Source organism: Leuresthes tenuis, unplaced genomic scaffold (assembly GCF_036924035.1).
Source record: "Leuresthes tenuis unplaced genomic scaffold, fLeuTen1.0.hap1 SCAF_19, whole genome shotgun sequence".
Lineage (NCBI taxonomy): Eukaryota > Metazoa > Chordata > Actinopteri > Atheriniformes > Atherinopsidae > Leuresthes > Leuresthes tenuis.
The window spans coordinates 10,144,420-10,170,774 of NW_027325373.1; the positions used below are offsets into that span (position 1 = coordinate 10,144,420).

The 26,355-nt window shown below is 40.7% G+C and overlaps 3 protein-coding genes across 5 annotated transcripts in view; 1 reads left to right on the forward strand and 2 right to left on the reverse strand.

The window, feature by feature from the left end:
- strbp (spermatid perinuclear RNA binding protein) overlaps window positions 1-26,355 on the forward strand; it is a 175,055-nt gene that overhangs the window by 96,159 nt on the left and 52,541 nt on the right. The gene's annotated exons all lie outside the window — the stretch shown is intronic.
- Window positions 1-26,355, reverse strand: part of LOC140277559 (rab GTPase-activating protein 1) — a 63,067-nt gene that overhangs the window by 18,334 nt on the left and 18,378 nt on the right. For all 3 annotated transcript variants that reach the window (XM_072372634.1, XM_072372633.1, XM_072372632.1), the window contains 6 exons: window positions 26,092-26,158; window positions 25,891-25,993; window positions 25,390-25,559; window positions 23,778-23,946; window positions 22,263-22,356; window positions 20,554-20,704 (listed from right to left, as the gene is read on the reverse strand). In XM_072372634.1, coding sequence (XP_072228735.1) covers window positions 20,554-20,704; window positions 22,263-22,356; window positions 23,778-23,946; window positions 25,390-25,559; window positions 25,891-25,993; window positions 26,092-26,158 — 754 coding nt within the window. The remainder of the gene's footprint in view (window positions 1-20,553; window positions 20,705-22,262; window positions 22,357-23,777; window positions 23,947-25,389; window positions 25,560-25,890; window positions 25,994-26,091; window positions 26,159-26,355) is intronic.
- On the reverse strand, window positions 6,836-11,689 carry LOC140277342 (probable G-protein coupled receptor 21). Its single transcript, XM_072372320.1, has one exon. It carries the CDS (start codon window positions 10,372-10,374, stop codon window positions 9,130-9,132), a length of 1,245 nt encoding a protein of 414 aa, XP_072228421.1. The 5' UTR covers window positions 10,375-11,689; the 3' UTR covers window positions 6,836-9,129.

The window sequence follows — 26,355 nt, forward strand, 5'->3', positions numbered from 1 at the left end:
CATTTATATTGGATCTCACAGAGAAGAAAAATTCCAAGGAGACCCAGCAGTGGTCAGTGTTCAACAGTATACAGAGGAGCAGGGCAATAAGAATAACTGGTGGCACAGAGTGTTCCCTTGTACCGTACAGAGTGTCCACAGCCACATGTCCCTCTAAAAAGAGTTCATTTCAGCTCTAATTCTAATCAGTTTTAGAACATCACAAATACTTCTTGTGTTGCCAAAGTTTAGATACATACAACACCAGCAAAAAACACTGACAAGACTTTAAAAGACATTTGAGAGAGAGAAAGTCGAGATACACATGAATTAAAAACAGAGATTATGGGTTCCGGAAGTGCTGTTAATCAAATCAGAATTGGAAATCTGTCATAAATCTGCTAATCAGATAACATGATTACAAATATTGGAACTAAAAAGCTAATTCGATTTGTATAATTTACACGTGACATAACACCAATGTGCATCTGCTTCTGGAAGGAATAAAAAAACCAGAAACCTGTGATATACTGACCTACTTCACACAGATTAAGATGTCTTAATCTTAATAAAAAAGGACTGAAAGACTGAAGTACTGCACTGTGAAACATCAGGCTGACAAGAGGGTGGCATCCTGCAAGAAGAACAGCGACTTATGAAAGAAGTGCTTTAGATACGTTTGTTCAAAAAGACTGAAGTCGGTACTGTGAGATGTGGAAAGAAGAGTGCTGCTTTGCTGTGCCTGTCCATTATTTCATTCCACTAAAAAATGATGTGATCCCACTGACAGAAAGGGGGAAAAACCCTTGGGTTCAGGCATGACCCAACTGCATGTCCAGCCTTCTGACAATGCCACAGAACTAACATACTCATAATAGCACTATTACCATCCTAATGTTTGTAGTGGCCACAATAGAATGTCCTTTTGGGAATGAATAAAGTATTCTACTTATCCATTTATCTGTGTTTTCATACCAAAGACATCACAGTTCACCATGAAGTGGATTGGACTTTTGTATAAAATGTCCTGGTAAACCATAGTGGTTGTTGAGCTGTTTCACAAGAATACGAGGGTTAATCTTACATGTGCATTCAAGTAAAAGAGAAGAGAATAATCAATGTTATCCTCTTGTAAGCTACATGCGAAATGATTACAGAACAACGTAACCACAATCTTTTTTTAAAAGTACACAAGGAAATAAGGGTAGGGAAGAATTTTCCACCACCAAGACGCACTGGCAAAAATCAACTTTACGTAACCAAGCACTATCTTAAATGTAAGCTGGAAACAGAGGTGTAACCACAACACCAACTGCATGCACTACATACACAAGGCAGGGGAAACCTCTCTGGGATATCCCTCCACTGTGATGACAGAGCACCACCGAGAGGAAATACCACACACACAGATCACTACGTAGAAACTAGTCTCAAAGATTAATTGCCGCTCATTATGTCATCGATTATCAGTGCATTTCAAACAAATATCCTTTAAATAAGTAATGTTACCCCAAGACAACCATTACACGAGAATAAAATATGTTCTTATGATATTTTCACATGGCATTAGGAGGCAAAGCGGCTGTGAAATTGGGACTGTGGGTCACATTCATTTGACTTTATAAGGGAAAAAAACACAAAACAATGAGTCATGAAGGGAAACAGTTAGTCCAGGAATTTAAACTGCTCCAAATGTTTTTCAGCATCCTGTAACATGCCGAAAGACAAATCTGTAGGAACGAGCCTAGTCATTAATCCTCGCCCAAAGGCACAAAATCCATACCGGCGACACCAATCTGCAACTTCGTCCTAAATGTAAACCAAAGCCTTTCTCTAGAAAATCCGTTCATTTGCAGTAAATCACCAATTATTTTTCTAATCTTTCTCATTCACTTTGCAGCTAATCACACTTTCTTCATCTGTTACTGTAACAATCAAGCCCCCCTCCCCCCCTCTCCTTTTTCCGTGGTTTCTATTCCAACTTCCACAGAGGAAGAGTGTGAAATTAAAATAATGTAAGTATCAGAAGAAATGCAGGAAGAGAGGAATACTAAAACAAAGCAAGCTAATGGTGATCAGAGACCAACAGCAGCGGTCCAATCCATATCCCACACCACGCCCTGTAAGGCAGAGTAATTGTGTGTGTTTTTGTACGCATACTTGTGTGGAAATCTTTTTCAGAACGACTGAGATTCAGACCTTGGGAATGAGGATATTTTGGGTTGGTCCTTATTCTGAACAACCTTCAAAGGGCTGCATGGGTGACTTTGTTTTGGGGTCAAATCTAGAGTTAAGAGAGATGTCTGAGTAGAGTAATGGTTGGGTAAACCATTCAGTTGGTCCGGGGGCGGGTTATGGTAAGGGGACTGGAAATGCATTATGGCTGTCACATGAGTGAGTAAATATATAACAAGCTGCTAAGGCTTGATTAGAGGAATTTACATCCGAGTACAGTCTGTCCCTCTGATTGCTACATGCTGTGCTTTTAAACATTTGTGCAGTATTTCAGTTTTCTCCACTCAGTCCAAGACTGCACAAACTTAACCGTGATCTTCTCTAGCATCACTCTAACAAAAATATCGTGCAAAAGATACAAAGCAAACTGACATTTTTGGCATTACACAGTACATACACCAAATCACTCACAATTGGAAGCCTAATCCTTGAAGGAAGTACTCTATTCTCTGCTTAACTACTCTCCTTTTTTCCAAGAGACTTGGAAGAGCGTCAACATTAAGTACATCAATCATTTTCAATCAATTGTACCTTTAAGGCCAAGACCACAGAATATGAATAAGACAAATGAGAAAATGCTCCACTCCAGAAATCTAGTCATTCGCATAAAAAGCCATTGGAACTGATGTCTTTTGGAGCGCAAGCGTGGAGATACCTAATCCAGCGTGAAGGGCACATTACACTTGACCACAGTCTCTCAGTAAAAGATAACAATCCATGTTTATACAAGCACCACTTAGCCATACTTATCTGAAGTGCTGAGAGAACACACAAAGCCCTCTGACATGGTGGCCAATTAGCTTCCTCTCTGTCCATCTGTGTGATAATCTAAAGACCGATTCAGAACGAGGGTTGCGTGAGAGGAAAGAGAAAACATATCCAGCGTCTCAAAGTGTTGTGCTGAAGCTTGAAACAGTCCTTAAAAAAAAAAAACCCACTCCAGATGATACTGAAGAAGACATTTCAGTAGACCTAAATGAGTATATGTCCCGACTAGTATTTTTCTTGTTCACAGAAAAATGAATATTTGAACAAATACTCTGACTTCAAAATGGCAACAATTGTCCTAGATGAAAAAAAAAAAATTGAAAAAATTGTGTGCCGAGGAGCTTGCCACGTTTCTTTAGTCCACTCAGGTCTCCGGTGTCTCCTCATGAGTACAATTAGCTGCTCAGTGGACACACACAGCCTAGATTTCTGACATTGTGAGCCATTACATGCACAGCCGAGTCGAGCTATGCTTACAGCTGAGCCGTTTAACAGGACCGTCATACTTGTGCGACAAACCTTGAAGGCATTCTGCCATTTTCAGCTTTCTCCGCGGGAGGTCATCGTACATGTAATTATAGTCGAATTTACTGACCTGACATAGTCTTTAAGTCACAGAAATGGTGACTTTGTCAGATTATGCTGCGGCTATAAAATCAGAAGCTACAAAAGTGACTGAAAAATATGTGAATTGGAGCAGCTTTATTGCGATTTAAGCTGCATCATATGCACTCAATCTGTACCGTTTTAACAACAAGATGCAAAAAAGGTGGAACACTGGAACGTGTAGTGCGCCTAGGCCCACTTGAGTCCATATTCTTTCACGTCGGCCAACTTTCAACAGGGAGGGCGGTGTATCGCACACTGTGTACTGGGCTTAAAGCTCACTAGGGTTGAGGCAATGGCATTCTTAGCTGAATTTCTCCACCAAAGCATCTAATCTTACAATCCAGTCAGGACTTGGGATATGTTGTCAGATCTAAACTCATCAAAAGCAATAATTTGAAAATAATTTCAATCCTACATTTAACTGATGAGAGCGTAAATCACACACTGCTGCAGGAGCTCAGAAATGCTGATTAAAAATAAGTCAACAGAAATGAGAATCTCATCATCATCTTGTGTCCTACAAACTACTTATTTCTGATTGGCTGGGAGTTGTGTGTCCACACATCATCAAAAAAAAGTTTAAAACTAAGAATGTGAATTATATTGAATAGAATCTTACAGTTGGTGCAAGGGAGGTGACTTTATTGCGGAGTCTTACAAGCCAAAGTTTCTCCTGTGCCATAACGATCAACAGCACATAATGAGAGAGGTTTGACAGCAGAGAGCTGCGAGAGCCACAGCGACTCCAGTTCTGCAATCTATTTCTGTTAAAGGATGCATCAAAGCACTGTCTTCTGTCAGTGGAAAATAACAGTCAGTCGTACTGTTGGGAAATCAAAAATCTTCTATAAAGTGAGAAAAGCCACAGGTGGTATTATTCTGTTCACTAGGGGAGGGGGGGGCAAAATAGCAAAGCTCTAGTCGCTGCATTTGTGTGTCAGAAGCTGGGAATAAAGTAGCAGAATAGGGCTTCCGTGAGAAAGCTGAACAGCTAGAGCTCCATTGTTTATGTACCTGCTTTTCTCTGACTCAACACAATGGCTGACGTGTCATTGTGTTATCCTTTCTCTGCTGCTGAGGACCCTGCTGAGCCGGCAACATGGGGTGATATTTATCAGGCCTGCTACAAGCCTCGCTCTCTAACCCAAACAATCCAGGGTGCTACATTTAACTTATTTCCTAATAAATCAGGAGGGAAGTTCAAATGTGACAGCAACTCCAGTGCTTTGAAAGAATCTGTCAGTTTTTATTTCAACAAAGCAAATATTAGTTAAATCCAGGGACTCCTTTTCTTTCTTTTACAATGATCTGTTAGACAGATGCCTAACAATAGCGACATTTCCTCACCTTAGCATCTTCCATTGTTAAATCGTAATAGTGTGCCTCTTGTCCCACTTTTTTGTGCCAAGCCAGCGTTGGTACGCTGCTTCAGCACAACAACAGCGGACCCAATATGGCTCTTAAGGACAAAAATTATACTAAATACAGGGTGTTATTTTCCAAACATCTCCCACCACACTTTTAACTGTAGGCAAATTCAGAAAAATGAGTGTTGTTGCAAATGTGATGTTATTGTATTACAGCATTTACAACAAACTGACCCAGCAACAATTTGCTATTATTTGGAGAAAGCACAAATTTCCACTCCTGGCACCCATTCATGCGCACACAACCAGAAGTAAATGTCCATGGCTCTGCTCAAAGCTTCATAATTCATACTAGATCACTTGAAAGCACGAGATAGGACCCCATTTATTAGTCTAGTGCAGATCCACGCGTGCCTCCTACAGAAACACACAGTTTACAAAGCGCCATTTCATCAAAAAGCCTCACTCAATCAAAAATGCGTTAACAACTTCCTTGACTTCCACGACCTATAAAAGCTGGCATCTTGCAGAAATCACATCACAAATTCAACACCCTTGGTATGAAGAAATGGTGGCACGCTTTGTTATCGATTAACATGGTCGTGGCTTAATTTCCTAAAGCCTCAAACTTACAAGGCCTCATTGTTCACGGAGCAATTTTCTGCCTTCAGTGTGGGCAAAAAACCCAAAAAACAAATGAAGATGAAAATTCCTGCATTCTGAATATTTCCAGTTCAAGGTTTAGTTACAGTTTCCGGTTTTCTTCATTTGTGTGATAATTATCTGTTCCTCAGGAAAGCTGGGTCATGACTCAGCTATTTGTGGTATGGCCTGTTTAGAGAAGGGCCAGGCGATAAACGATTTTCATATGCTAATAAACTGAATAAACCACCGTGGCTACATTAGGAGAAGACGAAAGCAGATGAACTTCCTGACAGTCAAGTCCATATCGCGCTGATATTGATACACCTAAAGCTGCACCTCAGATTAATAACACGTCGGAGAAAGAAATCTTTGCTTTCTTTAATTTGGTTGTTGTTTTGTTTTTTTAAAATTAAGCATGTCTATGTTGCAAAGATACTGTATTTGACATTTTGTATTCAGAAAAATAAAGCGAGGCCTTTAGATACGAATGTCGGGAATAATTTCAATCAATCTTATTAGCACTTGCTGCATTGCTTTACTCATATTTTCATGCCCGAAGATCAATTCACCCGTCAATGACTGATGACCGCAAACTGTTTTAGTTGTGGGAAATGCTCATCGTTGTGCCCAAGAAAAACAGTTTTGCTCTTTGATACAAATTAGCCGTGTTTTAGCCAGAAATGACGTCCTACACCAGCTTCAATATGTCACCCTGTTCTCGCTAATCTTACTCACCGTTGCACTGAAGTTCCTCATGACCACCAGTGTCATTCCCTTTAGAGCATGAGAGTCGATTGTTTTCCTACATCCTGTAGGATTGGCAATGTGTGTGGGTGACCAGTAATTTGAGCTTGTTTTGGCATCAGAATTTCCTTCAACATTGTGCCTCTAATCCCTTTTCGTTATAAGGAACTGTACCTTTAGGTGTTTCCATATAGAACATATAGTAGGTTGCATTTTTTTCTGTCCGTCTTACTTTTTTTCTTTTTTTTCCAAATATCAAATTCAACTAATTCTATCTTCCCAAACTAAAAATGACAACTTTAGCAGCAGAAACTCCCCCCACAGAAATAAATCAGTGAAAAATAAAAATACAGCTTCATGAAGACAAAACTTTAATTTCAACTTTCTGTTGCAAAACATGCTGCTAAACCTGCCAACACTACAACATCTATCACTTCACAGGAGAAAAGACAAGAATTAGGTGATAAAAAAATAAATGTGTCAACTCTGATCATCAAACATTCAGTCTGACTTTACTGTAAACGGACAATTACTCAGAAGAGAAGAAGGTACAAACGGGAAAGGTTACAATATTTGGCAATGCTTTACAGTTGATAGCTGAAATATTTAGACACCTATCTAGAGTAGTACTGGTGTACATCATAAATATACTTACATAACACAGAGACCAGAACAAGTTGAACAGTCAGGATTCAGCCAATGGTCAAATCTGTACATATCTGCACACACTCGTGTGCTCCGAACACAGCAGAACAAACACATGTCACAGAAATAAGAGTCTGATGCGTGTTATCTCGGTTGTTTTTCAGTTTTCCGACAGACGGGAGTGACGATTGCGATGTATAAACGTTTGACTGCTGAGTTAAAAATTACACTTCAAAGTACTTCTTATAGCAAATTTGGTTACAGGTTTATTATGCAGTGAATGTTGAATCAAGTGAAAAAAGGCTACTTTAACGGGCTCACTGCATGTTTGAACTGCCAGTCTGTGCCTTTCAAAAACAGTCATCTGCCAATAAACAGAGCCCTCTTAAGCTGTTAGAGAAAAACTTTCCCAACAGTTCAATTCATTAGTTGTTTTTTTTCTAAAAATCAAGGCAACAATAAATGATGATACACTGTGAAAAACAGTCATATTCATACACAAAAGGCATCACTGAGCCAACATAGTGCACTGGACCCATTTACAAAAACTTAATGAAGTTTACTAAGGGTCATATTGTAGAGTTTAAGGGTGGGGGGGGGTCATTAGACTATGTGCTGATTTTTCTTTGGTACATTAGTTAAAGCTACAACATATTATGAACCTATATTTACTTCTTGATAGCTAAACTTTCCCAAGGTTTACAGTTTCAAGTACTTTCACTTGAATTGATTTCAGCTAAAAAATTGTTTTTGTTTTTTTTATTCTTTCACGGTAAATGTCAAGTGTGAAAAGACTCACAAAAACAAGATGGCAGAAACAGACCCCATACACAAGAGAGTACACGTACATACACGTGCCGTCGTAATCCCACAAAATCGGTGGATTATTCCCCTCTTTGAGGCACCGCACACAGTTTAGATTACTGCCCGAATAAAGGGTCTGTTTGTCTGTTCTGTTTGAATATGTGTTTGTGTGTGAATGTACTAGTCTGTTGGGGTGTGTGTGTGTGAGAGTACATGTAAGAGTTGCACAATCATAAATCCATTTTCTCATAAGATTATTCCCATCTGCCAAAAGCCAAAGACAAAGGATAAGAGTGACAACTGTCACTCTCTTAATCAACTGTCTTCATCTTTGACTTAAAGAAATCAAATGATGTACCAACAATCAGTAGATGAGAAGTGTACACATCCTTACTTGGTCTTTCTTTGTCTTGAAAAGACTTTCAAGAAAATAATTTAAGCTACATAATCAAAATAAAGGTGCATTTAAATGAGTAATGACTTCTAACATCACTTGAAAGAGAAATTCAGCAGAACAGTCGTACACCAAAGGAGGGTCATATGACAAATAACATATGGGGAGTGCAAACCCACAACTTAGTTAAAGACATTTCAACAAGATCAATAAATAATCTTACAGTTAAAGTTAATAAAAAGATTCAGTCACTGTGCACTGGGCCTACATCTACCTCCACAGTTGCTTTTCATTTCACACAAACCCACCGTGACAGAGCTTTTAGTGTTCAGTACTGAAGGCGCAAGAGCCCGGTAAATCCGAATCAATTCAGTACAGCCGTACTAAACTTACTGAACTGATTTCTTCTTTGCTGCTTTCAACATGAACTGTGCTGACCGTGACGGTCACATACAACAACGAGATGTTCTATAACATTGTTTCAAAGTTTTTTTTCTTGATCTTTTGGCAAAATAACTTAAGTGCTCAATTCCAAAAAGAACACTGGTCGATAAACTTTTTGTTCACCCTCAAAGGAATTCACTCCTCCAGACAGAAGACAGACATCTTTTCCTCCTCCCTACCAAAGCACCCCATCTGTCATTGTGTCCATACACAAGTAGCTCATGTTTCCGAGATCATTAAAAAACACCTTGTAGGGCTACCGAGGCTATTTTATTCTTCATTGCTTTGCTCTTGACTCTCATTCTCTGACTTTGCCAGTTGCAGCTTGTGCAGAGCGGGCGTCTGCTTAACCTCCAAACGCAACAGAAGCAGTAGTGACAGATCGATGCCTTCCTCCGTCTCTTTCTGCAACATTTCAGAAATAGTTTACAGCAGTCACTTTAGGCATTCTAGTTCAAATGCAAATTTGGCACAGAAGCTTCCTCTGCGTTCACTCTACACATGACATGTTGTACCAGTTCCCATTTCTCCGTGGTCATATCCATACCCTGGCCCCCCACAGCCCTTTTCAACAGAACCGACGAAAGCCTTTTTGGTGTGCCTTACGCCGAAGCCGCTGCCGCTGCCACTGCGCTGTAAGCAGAAGGAGCAGAGGCGTTTAAGGCCCTTTCTGAAAGCAGAGTTGGAGAGGCTGTAAATGAGGCAGTTACAAAAGCTGTTGCTGATCGCCAACCATGTGGTCAGAAATGATGCTGCAGGGTGGTGGTATATCCCTCCGCTCTCCAACAGAAAGTACAGGATGTAGGGCAACCAGAGGATGTAAAACACACTAGTGATGCGAAACAACACCATAGCATATCGCTTGTCTGGGTATGTTGATGTAGGCTGCTGATACTGAGGTTGGTGGTGTTGGGCCTTTTGCTGTTGGGACAAGTGGGGCAACTGCCCATGCTCTGCTGTGCTGGTGTCCTTGACGACAGACCCCGCCGTCACACCTGGGCCCTGCATTTGCTGGGGACGGTAGCGCGCGTGGCGCTCGCTGATCTCTCGGGTGTGCTGTCGGCAGATCTTGAAGATGTTGGCGTAGGTGAAGCAGACAGTGAGAGCAGCTGGGGCGTAGAGCAGTGCGACAATAAAGGTTGTGAAAGCAGGACTAGTCCTCCACTCCAATGCGCACCACTCCACCACATCTCCATGATATCCAGGCTTCCCCCATCCGAGAAAAGATGGGAGAAACACCAGGGCAGAGTAGAGCCATATTAGAGCTATACAGCAGCGTACTCGACATGGGGTTACAAGAGATGAATAAGTCAGAGGCCGTGTGATGGCAATGTAGCGGTCTACGCTCACACATGCTAAAGATGCCATTGAAACGGACTTCAAAACGGACACCATGTACCCAAACACCTGGCAAGTGAGTTTGGGGTCAAGACTCTGCAAATGGTGGAGCAGGGACAGGGAAGGGAAAAGGCAGCTGACCCCCACCAGCAGATCTGCATAAGCCATAGTCTGGATGAAAGCACTGGTGGTGTGCTGGCTGAGCAAAGGAGCACAGTGAAACACGAAAATCACCACCAGGTTACCACAAATAATAAGAATAGTGAGGAGAAGTATGATGGATACTTCAAGGAGACAGGTGCTGAAAATTTGGGAATAGCCTATCTCGAGTAAGCAGAAGGGAGCAGATATGGTTGAAGAGTTAGTGGCGCTCTGGTTCAGTGGATCCAGGGAGGAATTCATGGTCTTGGGCAGGAATAGGTGTGAGTGTCCCTTAAAGGATACAATAAATCCTAACACAGACTATTTTGTCAGGTAGCTGTATTATTTGGCTTCAGTCCAAACAAAGATGTCCATGCTCCATTTCTAATGCAGGAAGAATGGAAAGGGCAGATAAAGGTGAGATAGTCCCCTGGTATTGTCCTTAGTGCAGGCACATATACAATACGGGTAGGGTAAAAAAAAAAATGATTGTCATACAACAAATGGCTATTCCTCCTTTTCAATTTCCTCCAGTAAAGCAGGGCTCCCAGCTGAAGGCACAAAAAGAGCAAACACAAAGTGACTTTGAAGGAATTCAGGTCCAAGTTATGCTTGAAATGCCTCCACTCCCTATAAAGTCTGAGATGTCCTCAACATCTGCTGTCGCTGCGAAAATCCCAGATTGGAGATCTCTCTCATCAGTCTGTAGTCCACAGTCACTGACACAGCTTCCAGGGAAAAGTCATTATTGTTTAATGAGCTGCATACATATATTGCGGGAATGATTAAGCATAATTTCTCCTTTTGATTCCACCCTTTAACCCGCTGTTTTCTTTTCCTTTTCTGCAGCTTTTTCCTCTCTGCTTTCTTGCTTTATCCTCTCTTCACCATTCTTCCATCTGAAATTGCACTCGTCTCAGGTTCTGTCTGGTCCTTCGTGGTAAAATCCAAGCAGAAAAACCGTTAAGAGGATCAAGGCAGTGTGTGGGGTGACCGATGTCAAAAGCCCGTTCTCACACACATACATTAAAGCATAGCTCAGCTGTTACTTCTGTTCTGAATAGCAGCAACTTTGTCTGGAGTGGAAATCAGAACAGCAGGCATACCGAGAGCTGGGAGAACCCTCTGTGTTCATTTGAGCTCCTTTGCTGTCTGCTTCTCACACTCCGTCTCGCTCCCTCTGCCTCTCTCTACAGAAACAGTGGCAGTGAGGCCCCTCCCCCTTCTCTGTGGCTCCAACCAATGATCAACCGCAAAAATACGAGGCTGCGCCCCCCCCCAAACCTCCCTCTCCTCCTCATTTTTTGTGCCAGTGTTTCTAATAATTACCCCAAGACTTAAACCTACGGTTTCTCACTGCTAGTTAGTGACCTTGAGTCCAACCTAGAACCAGTTTAAATGACATCTGACTGTTAAGAGTTTTGCAGCCTCCTCCCCGGTACCAACTGATGGCGACGTCTGGGCTGTTTAGAACATGGACAGTCCCAGTCCACTGTGCAGTGCCGGAGTCATTGTGTTTGTTTTAGTGTAACAATGATCACATGCTTTAGTTCTGTTAACAGGAAATATCTCTATTATTAATCTCATTGTAAACCAAGGGTACAGTGCAGAAGTTTTAGAGCCACTTAGTTCCCATGTGTGTGGGTTTGAAGCCCGCTCCTATTAACAAAGAGTACGGACACATGGCAGGACTTTGCTAGACTGTGTTAAAAGAATCTAGTTGGTGTTTTCAGTTTGCAAGTTTACTGGCTCTCTGTTTTTTTGTTTGGGTTATAAAACATCAAAATTATTTAATTTGCACACCCAGTCTGTGTAATTAGCTGCTGATTCACTAATGCAGATAAAAGATAATGCAACCGGGTTCGTCCTCTAGGTGAAAGGTGCAAGTGAGGGAAAGAAGACCTAAAAATCCAGTAAAGCTGAAAAAAGCATCTACGGCTAATCTAATTGGAGGAAGGGGGGGGGGGGGGGGGGGGGGGGGGTCAAATTCTATTTACAGAAATATGTTAAAACTAACGTGAGAGAAAGAACTAAAGAAAGAAACAAGGAACATACCACAGCAAAATCAAATCATTCAGAGTTTACCAGAGTTATACCTTTAAGTAGCCTAATAATTTAGATTTTTTTTAATTACATTGGCATTAGTTGAGAGCCCACATTAAATTACCAATAAAAATGCGGACAGAAATAATTTCTTCTGAGAAGCAGCTATTTTCGGTCCAGAGGCAAAATCAATAAATCCCATCTAAAACTGTTGATAACACATCAGCAACTTATATGCGAGATAAACAAAGTATTCATCAAAATGTCCCCAAGCTGTTAAAAACATTGCAACTCTGACACAGATACGATTCCTTCAAAATATGCAACAAAGTCATAAATATAGCAGAGTGAAAAAAGAAAAAAAAGTTATTCCATTGCACCATCATGGGAATGATAAGAAAAAGGATTTTAAAGTGAGAATTACATGCAAGTTTAAAAGCATTCTTGCCCACAGAAAAAAGGCAAACAGTGTCCCAACAAAAGTAAAAGGAGATATCAATAAAATATTGATATTGACTAACAAACACTGAACAAGAAAGGACCATCGTAAACCAAGCCAACCGGATTTGGGTCAAATTTGCTCCTAGACAGTCCTTAAATGGTTTCCACTTGCAGGTTTCAATGCCAAGAAAAATCTGTGTCAAGACTTGAAGAAAGTGGTGACAGCACAGGAACTAAACCGGATTACAGTTAGTGGAGGTCGGGCACGTCAGAGATCAGATTTAATTACTCCTTAATATTGACTTTGGAGGGTTATATCATTTTAATTAGGGCTCTTTTTAGAGAAAATGTCATTAAGATTCAACACTATTAGTATTTCTAAACTTTCCATGAGTGTTTTCCAAGGTTGTTGTTGATGTTTTCACTAGATTGTCTTACAATTTAAGGGGTTAAATGATCTTTGACGACATCTACACTAAAAGCGTATCAATGCCAGTTTAAATTTAATGTTCAGGTTTCAACGGCTCAAAGAACAAAGCAATTAGTTTAACATTAGAACATCCTCTGACTAGGTTCAACAGGGATGTCCTTATGCAATGAATAGTCAAATGCTTAGGGCACTGGGATGAAAACTCGTGGTGCCAAGTTCAGCATCATGTGGAAATGTCGTGGTCAAACATTAGGGAAAAATCTTGTCCCGAGTCTTCAAATTACAGCAGGAAAAGGATGGCAATGTTAATAACAACAGTCATAACAATGATGCCAAATAACATGAAACTGCCTTAAAAGATAACCAACAAAAACGTGCACATGCTCACACACAGCAGAAACTACTACAACATATGGTCGACTTTCCTTTAGGGTCTTTCTGGGGGGGGGGGGGGGGCTGTTTGCTGTGTTCTGTTTTTGAGAGCGCAAGACACAGAGAGTCAGCATCTTCATGGTCACGTAATTCCTCGTCAAAATGTTTGTGCCGTTAAATCCGAGCCAAAGTTCTACCTGAATGCAAATTGCTATCAGGGTCCAACCATTTCCTCGCCATTTTGTCCTGGATGTTGTATACATTAGCAAATGCTACACCTCCGTTTCAACGGGAGCCTTGTTTTTGACACAATCAGATCTACCGAAGCAGCCTGATTTCTAATCTCTCTCCCACACACATTAACAGCAAGCTTTTCACTGTATGAACAAATCAGCACCTCTGTAAGGAGTGCTATGAACCTTTGCTAGAACAAGTACAGACAGTTATTTCAAGTTCACATGATGTGAAGATTAAATCGAATTACTCAGTATCCCTACACTAAAATTAGCAACATCAGTGGGTAGTAATTACTGTCAGGTTTAGTGCAGCACTGTCAACATCCTATACCTAATGACTTTCTAAAGACAGCAGACTTTGCCTCGTGCTGGGAAATTTAGTGAGCGTGATGGAGGCCCAAACGTACACACACAGCCTTTCACACGCACACCAGCCTGCACCTTTCTCCCCCACAATCCAGACACACTCCCATCCTTTCACGCACCTCCTCCGCCAGCAACACGAGGAGCTATAAATAGATGACAGTAGGGCTAAAGGGCTGGAAGAAGGATAGGAATAGGAGGAAGGGAAAAGGATGGAAGTCAAACTGAATGCACTGCTCGTCAACGGTGAGAGGAAGATATCCATGGTGGCAAAAAGAAAACTGGGAGCAGAAAAGAGCAGGAAAAAAAGCAGGAGAAAGACGAGCATTGTGTAATGTCCCATGGTTGCCAAGCTGAGTATAACTCAGCCCTTTTAGCTGTCTGAACTATGCTTCCTTGTTAAGCATCCTCCAAAGGACAAGTGTCCAGGAGCTGACACACCTGGCAATAACATAGTAGCTCTAGTCTAGAGTACTGTTAAAGTACATCTGGTATTAAGGAGGGGAAAAAAAGGGTTATGAAAAACCCAATGGAGAGGAATGACAAATCCTATCCCACTACATGGCATTTTTATATAAATCCCAACTTCTTTATCAGTGTGATATACTGTAACAAAACCATTAAAAGAACTAGTCAGCCGATGTCCTATTCGAGGTTCTGGCTAATCAAAACTCAGCAGTTAATATATAAAATTTTATTAAATACGATTTGATTATTTTCATCCTTTTTGATCAGATGAAGTACAAAAACTAAACCAAGCACAAGGCAATAGAAGCACTGGTTCATATTGTTCCATACAAACACAATAAAGAGAAAGAAAACCAGACTCCACAATATACAGCCGGTTCTCATTCAACTGCAAAACCTACTCTTCTCGTGTCTTTCAGACACTTAGAACCCCTCTGGCATTAGCCGTCTTTCTTTTTTTTTCTTTAAATATGGGAAATTGACTTCAAAGTCAGACAAAACATATATGAAAGTATTTCAATTACCAGAAGGCAGGGTAGCGATGCACACATAAAGCTATGGAACAGAGACAGAAGAATAGAGCCACCCAGAAAATGAAAAAGGGAATTACGGCAAAGCGGTAAGACAGAGGGTGAAGGAAGAAAGCAACAAACACAACAAACACACATGAGCGTGAAGACAGAGACAAGCAGAAGGACAGACAAGCTGACACAAACACATCTAGGTAGAAGTCAGAGTCCGACATACACAAACACAAATGATTATAAAGACAGACAGAGTGGCAAGCAGGCAGGTTGTTATGTGGGTCAGACAGAGACATTCAGGTAGGCAGGTACTCCGCAGGAGGGCCGATGCAGCAGGCCTGAGGACATGGCCTGAGATCATGTCATCACTTTGTATCCACGCTGCACATCCAGGAGTGAGTGCGAGTCTGTGTGGATCAGAGGATAAACTGTACACCTAAAGAAACATTGCTAACATTCTGCCGTTGGTAGGAAATGGCTTAGAATATCATATGGCAACATCGTGTGGCACAACCCCAGCAGAAACCATGTGCAAACTAACAACAACCTCAAAAAAAAATCTCAACTAAGCTGAATCAGCAGCGGTCCAATACGAGCAATAACAAAAATAATCATCAGTTATTCTAATGGCTCCAAAGAAGGATTTCGATGCAATTTACTTCCCTCGAACTTCAAATACTTTTAGTTTTTTAAGAATTCCCTCTGATCTCACTGGAGTATCCGTAAGACTGCAGGAAATATTACTCCAATATGTAAAAAAAAGGTTGTTAATTTGAGCAAATGAAGCAGTGTTTCATTTTTTTTTCTCTGAAACTTGCCCGCACAAACAAACAGTTAGCTGTACAAACAGTAGGCCAAAATTGTCAAATTTAACAAGACATGAAGCACATCAAATCTTTGTTTGATGGCCAAACAAATCAACTTATCTGTTTTTGTGATTGGTCGTGGAACCTTGTCTGAATCAAATACACATGCAGATCAATGTGATGAGGAGCTTAGTAGCTTCACAGCTTTCTGTAGACCTCTGTTACTCACTTTAACGGTATAAGAAGAGCGAGATGAAGCTGATAAAAATAAGCAAACTGTTTCACTCTGTGTCACAGTTTATACACGATAGCACATGCTGACACGGTTACAGCTCCATACCAATATGTCACAGTCTTTCGTAACATCCTCCTGATTAAAATCCCCTGACACTGGACCCATGAGCTGCCAAAGCCAACGGTTTTTGTTCATCAGACTTGGTAACCATCAACGACGGGATTCCGTTCACTAGAACTGAAGCCGCTAACGCAAAGCGCGGGCCATAGCTCCAGCAGCCCGACGACTTTACCGGTTACCGGGGAGCGCTCCTCGGCCCACATTCAAAGTTAGCCTGGTACTCACAATACCGAGCCTCGGACTCCCTCGTATCAGGATCTTCATTTGGGATACATGGAGAAAGAATAGGTTAAATGTCTAAGACCTACTTCCATCAATGCCCTTCATTCAGATTTGCAGATGAACACCAAGTTCAAATGAGACTGGGAACAAAAGAGGGCACCAGATAGGACGTGAAGTTCAGTGAGTGCAATAAAGCATGAAGAGATGAACTCCAACATAAGCTTGAATTGTGAAAGCACAAAAAACCAATTAGGAGCTGGCACATGGGAATGGTATTAACAAATATGAAAACATGAGCTGAACAGGGGAAAGAAGTGCATTCAGCACATGAGATGATAAGCTTTAATTAGTACCAGGAACAACAGCAATATGAATATGATCAAACCGAATTGATTCAGCTTAATTTCAATCTACTCACTTTTAGAACCAGGTACTCATATCCACTTTGTTTCATACACCAAACAGTAACCCAACTAAAGCGAGCAGGATAAGCTGATAATCAGTGCAGCACCACCCTGTGTGGAACTGCTGAGACAGGACACAAAAACTCTACTTGTGCGTGTCGGGTGGCAACAAAATCTGCAAAAAACTTTCGACCAGAAATGTAGGACATCTTCCTGTGTAAGCATGCGTGCTACAGAACTCATCTCAGCCTGGGGGGAGGGGTTTGATCCATTTATAGATCCTCGCCTATGGTTTTGCGAGAAATGCTCACGAATATGTAAACTCGATACACAGATTGGCAGTTTCTTGCCAAGGAATGTAACCTTTGAGCACGGCTGCGCAAGCGCTGATGATATGCTTGTGTGACAATTCACTCTGGCCAATCAGAAGTCTGCAGCATTTCCATGTCACCTGTTGGTATTGATCGAGCTCACCAACGACTAAAAAGTACAAAAAAATAAAAAAATAAAATAAAAAAGCCGGTACAAAACATAAACTACAACGGAAAAACAAAAAAAAAAAGGGAGTAGAGTCAAGTTACCATACAGTGGACAACAGCAGAAAGGCTTTCTATTCTAATATTCACAATGAGGTCCAAAAGCATATGGGCTTAGAGACAATTTTTCTAATTTAGCCTCTGCAGTCTACCACAGGCTGAAATCAAGATTCAGCTGAAAGGTAGATTTCCAGATACAATTCAATGACTGTAATTTAATAACCATCAAGTAATTACAGCCATTACAGCCGTAATCGGTCCTTTTAAAAAAAATAAAATAAAATAATCCCACAAATAATTGGACAACTGACTGAAAAACAGTTCAGTGGCCATGTGTGGCCTCGTTTTTTTGTTATGTCATGACCCATCTTAAAGAGGGGACCACAATGGAAAACTCATTATCAACAACAGGCCTGAAAGGCCACAAAAGACAACCAAAGTGGAAGATCATTATAATCCTTCTTTGGTGAAGAAAACCACTTTTCAACATCAAGTCAAGGGCAGCCTCGAGGAGGAAGACTTATTACGGACAAAGTCTATTTCAAGAGTGACCCCTCATGAATATAAATAGAGAGGGTTTGCATCAAGACAGAGATCATTGGTGATACACGAGAACGACAAGGAGAAATCAGACTTTGTATCCAAATAAAAAAAATAATTAATTCAGGAGCAGGATTCTCTGAACACATGAAATAATGTAAAGAGTGTGGATAAGAAAAAGCATGGACCTGTGATCCAAAGCATAGCACATCGTTAGTTACATGCAGTGGCGGTAGCATGATAGCATTAGCATGTTTTGCTATTAGTGGCACTAATGATGAAGCGCTGACAGATGATTGATCACTTTCACAGTATTTGAGACTTGATCTGAAAACAATTTTTTTTTCTAAATTCTTATAATTTATCATCATAATTCTTTCTGCTACATTGTATTATTGCAAAAAATATTGCAAAGACAATTCAGGACTTCTTTTTAGTAAAAAATAAAAATTCTAAGTCTTTTCTCCTGCAGTAAAGACCTGAAAGAATTGTTTTATGTTAGCTTTTCACAAAAGATAAGCTTGTCAATCACATCTATTACCCACCGAAGGTGTCTCGCGGTGTATTTCATGACATAAACATGGCCCTCTGGTTGCATTTTCCTTTTATTTTGTAGTATCATTTGAAACACAAGGTTAAGAAGACTCCAGTTAATGACAATGAGTGGGTATGAGGTATACAAGGAAGAAACAATACAAATGTCAACTCAATCCAGTGAGAACTAAGCGATGTAGAGACTTTCGGTGTGTTTAAATGCTCAGCTGAGTCGAGCTAAAGGGGGAGTTCAACCAATTACAACACCTTGGTGTCAATTCAGCGCTGAGAGCTTATATATCATGCAAAAAGACCAATTTTGGTCTGACTAACAACCTTCTTTCCCCCCAGTGTCACATAAATGTGTTTAAACTCGGCATGGCATAACGCCAGAAAACTGGTCAAAAGGAATTGAACCATCAATGGTGAGAAGTTTAGCAACGTCGAATCCCTCAATGAGACAAAAACATGTGGTTTTATGTGACTGGATGCGACTTGTACAGGCAGCTTCTGTAATGCTCCTGGTGTATATCAAAGTTCCTTTATGGACAGAAAAAAAATTGACGTGTTGCAGCCAAAATGGGGTGCAGCGGCAGTCAAGTAGATAAAAGAAGTGCTGCAAGTTGGCATGGAATTACAAATAAGACTAATTGCAAAAAATAAAATATACAACTTTGCACTTGAATATCCAAACTGAAACTCCAATTTGGCTGCTCTGTTAGGTCTTGGATTAAGCTGACTAAATCAAACAAATCCACTGTCATAGTCAGATAAAGCTGTACGTGTCTCCTCCCTATTCTGTGGGCTTGTTGGCAGTGCTTCTGCAATAAATTCCTATCAAACCTTCTGTCCAGTTCTTATCAATATAGCAGCACTGTTTCACTGTTATTGTTGTCTGATTGAAGGATTCCATTCATACCGTTCATGTTAACAGAAAAACAGCTGGTGTGTTTGTATGTTGCTGCAAAACTTCTATTTCATTTGCTCGTCCTTAATAATCAGTATTTATACTGAGGTAGCAAAAGCATGAATGTAGAATTACATGTATGGGGAGTCGTGGAAATGGAAAAGATCAAATGAGAAATGGAGGCAGGGGGAGGACAACTGCAAAAAAAATTTGAGTAAGAGAGGAGAGGAGAGGGGAGGAAAGGTAAAGGCCAGCATGTTGCCACCACCTGGGACCCATCTTACTGCCAGAGATGTTGCTTTTACATAAGAGGAGCAGACAGAGCAGTGGCCAACAAAATGAGGCTGTTCTAAGCATGCGGGCGGGGCGCGTACACCAGGGTTAAGTCTTATCAAATGAGTCAACAAAAGCCCAAACAGACAGAGCTCCAAATGCACACTGTCCGTGAGCCTGTGACAATCTGAAATAATAAAAAAAAAAACAGAGACCTAAAGGGCTAGATCAAGATCAAAATATCAATGCAGATCAAAAGCTCAATCCACCTATGGAACAAGGTCTGTTGCTTGACTGCTGCATACGAAGCGAGCCTCTTCAAAAACTGCATGTGTCCTTGCCTTAAAAGACTCATATTCAAATTAAGGAGTGAGACACTGTAGATACTTGTGTGTTGATAAATGCACTCTGTGAGGGTTAAAACATAACAGAGTTATTAAAAAAAAGGAAAGTGGGGCTTTCTTTTCACATAGCTACATAAACAGGACATTTAGTTTGTTGGAAAGACAAATAGTTGTATGTTGCACAACACCAAAAGTAATCAGCTTTAATGATCTACACGGCAATAGTGGTGACCGTCACAAGCTTAAGAGCACATGAGAGATACAATCTGATGAAATCTTGCCATTGGAGGTCCCTGAGGTTTGCTCTTTAATAAGTAAATATGAAGCAGGACTGTTGCCAAGGAGAATAACAGTAACAATTATGCTCTCTCGCAAGTACAAACAAAAAAATGAACAAGTGATGTCTGTTTCAGTGAGAGACATTCAAATAGGTACAAGAGATGAAATTACAAATTGGCTTTAGGAAGCAGTCTACCTCAGTATCTCAATAAGTTTGGGCAAAGAGTTTGAGGGTGATGAGTTCCAAAAGACAGGAGGATTGTTGTGGAGTAAACCCTCTGAAGGGCAGCTTTTCTAATCACAACACCAACAAAATGAGAGGCGTGTCTTGATAAAATCAGTGAGGCTTCTGTGTGGTCTTACCTTTGTGATCAGAGTGCGGTACTCTTCTACCTGGTGGTCATTGTTGTGGCATCCTGCCAGAAGCTGCCACACCTCCCCACGGAGCGCCTCAGGGATGCCGCTCCGCACCAAAGCCGGCAGCTGTCTGGGTCGCACTGACAAATTCATGTGCCTGGGACGTGTGCAGGAGGAGAGCAAACATCAGTGGTTTCACACCTATGTTCGTTTCACTTCTATTAATGTTGCTTATTGTGTGCCTTAACACATGTAGCTTGGCACATGCAATGTTTCTGTGCACAACTGTCTCCTGTTTCAACCCATAACCAGAGTTTTACATGGCCGTGGAGTGTGAACTATTGAGGCCAAGTTCATGAGAATTATGTGGAATTATGTAAGCTAGCAAAACACATATAGATGATTTACACGCTGAAGTTCCAGTCCAGCTTATCACAAGGGAGGAAATCAATCAGGGACAAAGATTTGATATTTTTTGTTCAGAAACTGGATGACAGTTGACTCGTCCCTTACCCTTCGCTTTTTCCCCTAACATTAGCCGGGCTTCATTTTATCACCACCACCTCATTTTTAGCAGGGTGCTACAACAATAGACAATACAGGACAATAAGCCAACAAAAAACTAAACAAACAGTAAACAAGTTAAGTCTTTTCCTTCCTTCATTTTTTTTCCCCACATTTATCTGTTGGGAAAACACCATCTCAGGGTGTGATACGAAGCGTTGGGTATTGCCAACACGCTAATAAGTATCAAGTACAGAATTAGAAACACAGAGAGGAGATGCCATACTCCGAGGCACAGCTGTACCTATCTGCTCCCTCCCCAAAGTCAGGAAACACAATGCTCTCACTTGTTCCTAGTTTTTTTTTTTATTCATCCCTGTCCATTTATTTAGTTTGTTTGTTTGTTGCATGTTATGCAATGTGTGGCATTTTCAGTGAGAATCAAAAGGGAAATTGTATTCATGAGTGTGCATGCATGTGATGTAAGTGAGGCCAGACGATGTCCTCGGGCTAAAAAAAATGGTTGAAGGCTTTCTGCAATTTGCCTTTCCGAGCTCTCAGAGTGCAACAAACCCACAAAGCCATGAAACACATTCTCTCACACACATAAAATTACCAAACAAACATAGTGGCCTATGTTAGAACAGCACAGTCTTATGATTCCTGTATTTATTTAGGCATTAGGCACTGTTGATCAGACAAGAGGGAACATTAAGCACATAACTGATCTTGCAGCATTTCTTCCAGAGAGCGAAAAAAGAAAAAAACAAATTTTTAATATACAGTAATATCTGTAAGAATAACAGCTCAGGTAATTGATTGTTTTTTTTCATTAAATCAAAGCACAAATAAAATGCTCATGTTCAAACTGCTCGATAAACCTGACACTTAGATCTAGATCTTCAAAGGTTAATCTAGGCTCATCTTTTCACATTGTTTTTTTTTTTTTTTACCACTACCATCAATAAAAGGCATGAGTAAATGCCAGGACTTAGGAGGCTTTACATTATGCGACATAGTCCACATAATTAATTCAAATACTGCTTACTCTGAAGATGGACGTTTTCGGGCTGGGATTTTCAGAAAAAGCTGTTTACCTGGTAGCCTCTAAGTCAGAGTGAATTATTGATATCAGAACATTGCTGTGGATGTTAAAGTAGCCAGTGTCAGGGGTGGAAAGGGCAAAATTAAGAGAGAAAAATCATCCTTACCACTTGGACAACAAGTCTCCCCACGTCTCCAGGATCTTCTCAGCACACTCCTTCGAAACATCACCTGACCCACTGAGTAAGGGCTCGTCATTATCTGCGTAGAATATGTGAGATCCAATGTATCAACTGTATAGTAAAACAACAAATCCTGGCTACTACTTTCTTAAATAGTCCACATTTTCCACAGCATAACTTTATTTGTGCATGTGAAATGACTTGATTCAATAACTGTTCTACCCCCAATAGACTTATAATGTTAACTCTTTAAGAAAAAACGTTTTGTGTTGCTGGTTTCAAACTTTGTGTTGACTGATTCTACCAAAAAGACTCCACTCTACCTTCAAAAAATAAAATAAAATAAAATGCTTTGTTCTATTATACACTATCGCTGATATAACAAGATTGAATTCCAGAGACTTGAGTATTACTACTTCTGAATACAACTGCAGCTCTCCACCCCCCCAAAAGTTGTTTGGTCTTTAATCAACTTTCAAGAAATTTTTTTTTTAAAAACAACCCAATTATCTACAAATGGGACCTAGAATTTTTTTAAGTAACAGTCACGCAGCTACACACAGTGTCCAAAGAGTGAAACCAAACTGTGCTAAAAGGCCTGCAGATAAAAACACAGATACAAAAATGGACTAAATTATGCTTTCTGCCTCTCATACTCTTTGTCAGCACTCACATTTAGTCAAACACACAGACCACTGACAGCTAAGTACTCTGGGAGGATACAGTACAAACCGTTCTGTAACAGAGTGATCTCACACATGATTTCAACTCCTGTGGACTCGGTGTCTATATCTGGTGCTGCCCACCCAGGACAGAGTTGTAATTCTTTGGTCAACTGTAGTGAAACTAAGACACCTGAACTGCTTGAAAACTAATTATTTCAAAGCACACACTGGCTCCGCTGCCTGTAATTGACCTCGTTTGACTTTATGCTTCCAAGCAGCGTCACTTTCATTTTAGTGTGCTGCGTGTGGGCCATAGTTAAAGAAACACTAGATAAGTTTGTGAAGCTTAAAACAATGTGCGTCGTATGTCGTTTGAAGCACATCGTAATATTGTTAGGCACGTTCCCAGTCCTGAAACTGTCCTGGACCTCCCGGTAACTGGGACATCGTAGGTCAAACCACACGCTTTAGCTTTACAGTTGCTTGAACATTTTAGTGGGCTTGTGACGGGGTCTTTGTGGCTTCGAAGTGGCTGTAGAAGTGTGTGGCTGTACATGAGCAGGACTCGCACAGATAGAGACATTTGCCAAATTCTCGAGTTACTTTAAAGCATCTCATAGGTGATTAAAAAAGTTAAAACTGTTACATAGAGCTGTACGGATCAGGCCTGTTCTGCAGCTCTATGTGATTATACTTATAAGGGAAACTCTATATGGCTCATACAGTGTAAATGTTGCACTATCAGAAGTTTGATTCGCAGGATATTTTTGCGCTTCCACTGCCTTTTCTAAAAAGATCCCTCAGCTGTTGAAAAATAAAGCAAACACTCAGTCACCTTCCTCTTCATCATCCTCAGGTGGCGAAGGAGCCATGGTACCAGGCCCAGTAGGAAGGATGTTGGGACTGGCTGTGGTTTTCCTTTTTTCTCTCTCAGTCTCACTCTCCAAACTCACCACCTCATAAAGTGTGTCAGAGGCAGGACTCTTCCGTTCTTTCCGCTCCATCTGACAAGAGAAGACATCTGATAAAACCCCAGGAAAAGCGATGCGGTAGAGAGAAGGGTTTAGTTGTGCATTACACTTTAGGGATGCGTCAAAGATCGAGATCACTGTGTTAGTTGGTATGTTGAGCATAAAGGGTCACCAGGGTCATCAATGTCACAAACTGGTGATTTTCTATTAGAAAATATGTAAAATGTTGAGCAAAAGTGAGAAATTTGTGATTCTTAGCTTGTGGTGATTCATTCAAAATGTAAACCTGCTGAGCAGTCATAAAAATACATGTTTTTTTTTTATGTTTGGTCCCGATTAAGTGCCAGTTCTGCTTTGCACAACTAAGCGTGTAAATTAGAAAAGAAAAAAACAATTACTCTATTTGTATTTGTCAAAATCAGTCACATTATCTTGATTTCATCCAAAACAAAAGCAATTTCTATTTATCCTTCGATAAAATACTGCATCAGACCTGAACGTACTTCTGGAGAGATATGTTTAAACATGTAATCTGGAAATAAACAGCAGGCATTGAGTGTACCGTCTGCTTAAAGAAACATGTTAACTGAGGCATTTGCACCATTTACAGTTTTCTGCCCGTATTCCTCTCTTGCCTTATCGGATGCAACAGCGTTGCTCTTTGCAGCTTTTTAACTTTTTATATCCTGAAAACCTCTTCATTCCACCTTTCTCAAATTTGTTGGTAAAATAATCTTCTATCTATATATGACGTGGGATCTGGTGGGCGGGTTGGCTAAGGAACCGTTCAAAAGCTGTAGAGACTAGGAGACATTAGGAGCTCGTCGGTACAAAGTTGTTAAACAGCGACTCATATGTTTTAACTGGATTCTAATGGTACAATCAGGCCATTGCCCGATTTAATACACATTATACTTGATCAACATGTTTGCATACCAATAAAATACATCTTCAGTGTTAAAATCAGATACCAATTCATGTTGGTTCATCTTTACACCCCAGACAGCTCAAAGTGTGGTCAGAAAGTGTAAAGCAACAACTTCGGGATTTTCGGAAGTCTTGCATTTCACTGAAGGATCAACTATTTTCTGGGTTGAACGCTCACATTTGGCATCTCTACTCCACCTACTAAAAAAGCACCCATAATAGCGTCATGTCTGTAGCAAAAATGTTATCAGAACTAAACGCCATCATCTGAACAAGTGTGGTTACACTGTTTACAGTCATTCTGAGCTGCATAATACATTTAGAAACAAAGTATTTTTCAGTAATTCCACTCCTTTTCCCGGTTTGCACTTGAGGAGATTTAAATCCAGGTTTACATATGTGTGTGTGTGTGTGTGTTAGTTTTGAATGTCTTATTGAATACAGAAAATGTGAAAACGGAATACTTAAAGAAACAGAAGAAAAACTGTCAGGGGAGAGAACGGACAGACGATCACAGCTGACATGTATGCTGTAGTTGCACAGACACACCTGTCGTAGTTTAAGGTAGAAGGTCTCAGTGTAGCTGCGCTTGCTGAAGGGCCAGAACAGCCTGTCGTTTGGAGAACACACCCTGACCCTGGTCTCCAGGAGAAAACGGACCGGCTCCTCCACCTCTGTAATCACCAGGTCTACTGCTGTAGTCATGTACATGAATTTATCTAGAAAAGCAAAACAAAAATATATAAAAATATCATCCCCCGTCAGTGAGTCACTTTTGTCATCAATTTACAACAAACATGTTAAATTAAATGGAATAAAAACCAACATTTCAGTATATTTCCCTGCTGACCTACTGTGGCTGTAATTTTAAATCTAAAGGCTTCTTCCCAGCTCAACTAAGAGATTCACACAACCAGTGGATTTTAACACTTGTGTCATATCCTGGAGTCAATCAACTACCAACTAGCTGGTAAATATAAACCACTGATATAATAACTGTTGGGAACAATTCTTTCTTATCTAAGCCTTGGACACATTTTTTGGCCGAACCTTTGGGCGTTTCCTCATTCACAGCCTGGAACTGAGGCGTGTTGGGGTTCCAACTTCCTGTAATGATGTAAGACTTCCCATCTGAGCTCTTTCCCATTGACTCCTGATGGGGCACAAGGTGGAGCGAGTTGGCAAACACGCACAAAGACACAACAACACGCACCCGCGCACACACACACACTCATGAAAGCAGTCACCCACCAGGTCTAGGAGGTGCATGTCGCTGTTCTTCACATTTTTCCCCGGGCTGAGCAGGAGTCCAAAACATCTGAGGAACACAAACGCATATGAGACTGGAATATTACATATAAAAACAGAGAGAGAAAAAAACTGAGCAGGAGCAGGAATCAAAGAGCAATAAGTCTTTCCCTAAAGATCTACAGCCAGTTCAGAAACGCCACATAAATCACTGGAACCATCACCCTGACCGTGTTACACAGTCCAGAGCAAAAAGAAAACGAAACA

What these genes read in the sequence shown, in the direction of transcription:
- LOC140277342 (XM_072372320.1), bottom strand. Translation starts at nt 10,374, where the DNA reads ATGAATTCCTCCCTGGATCCACTGAACCAGAGCGCCACTAACTCTTCA.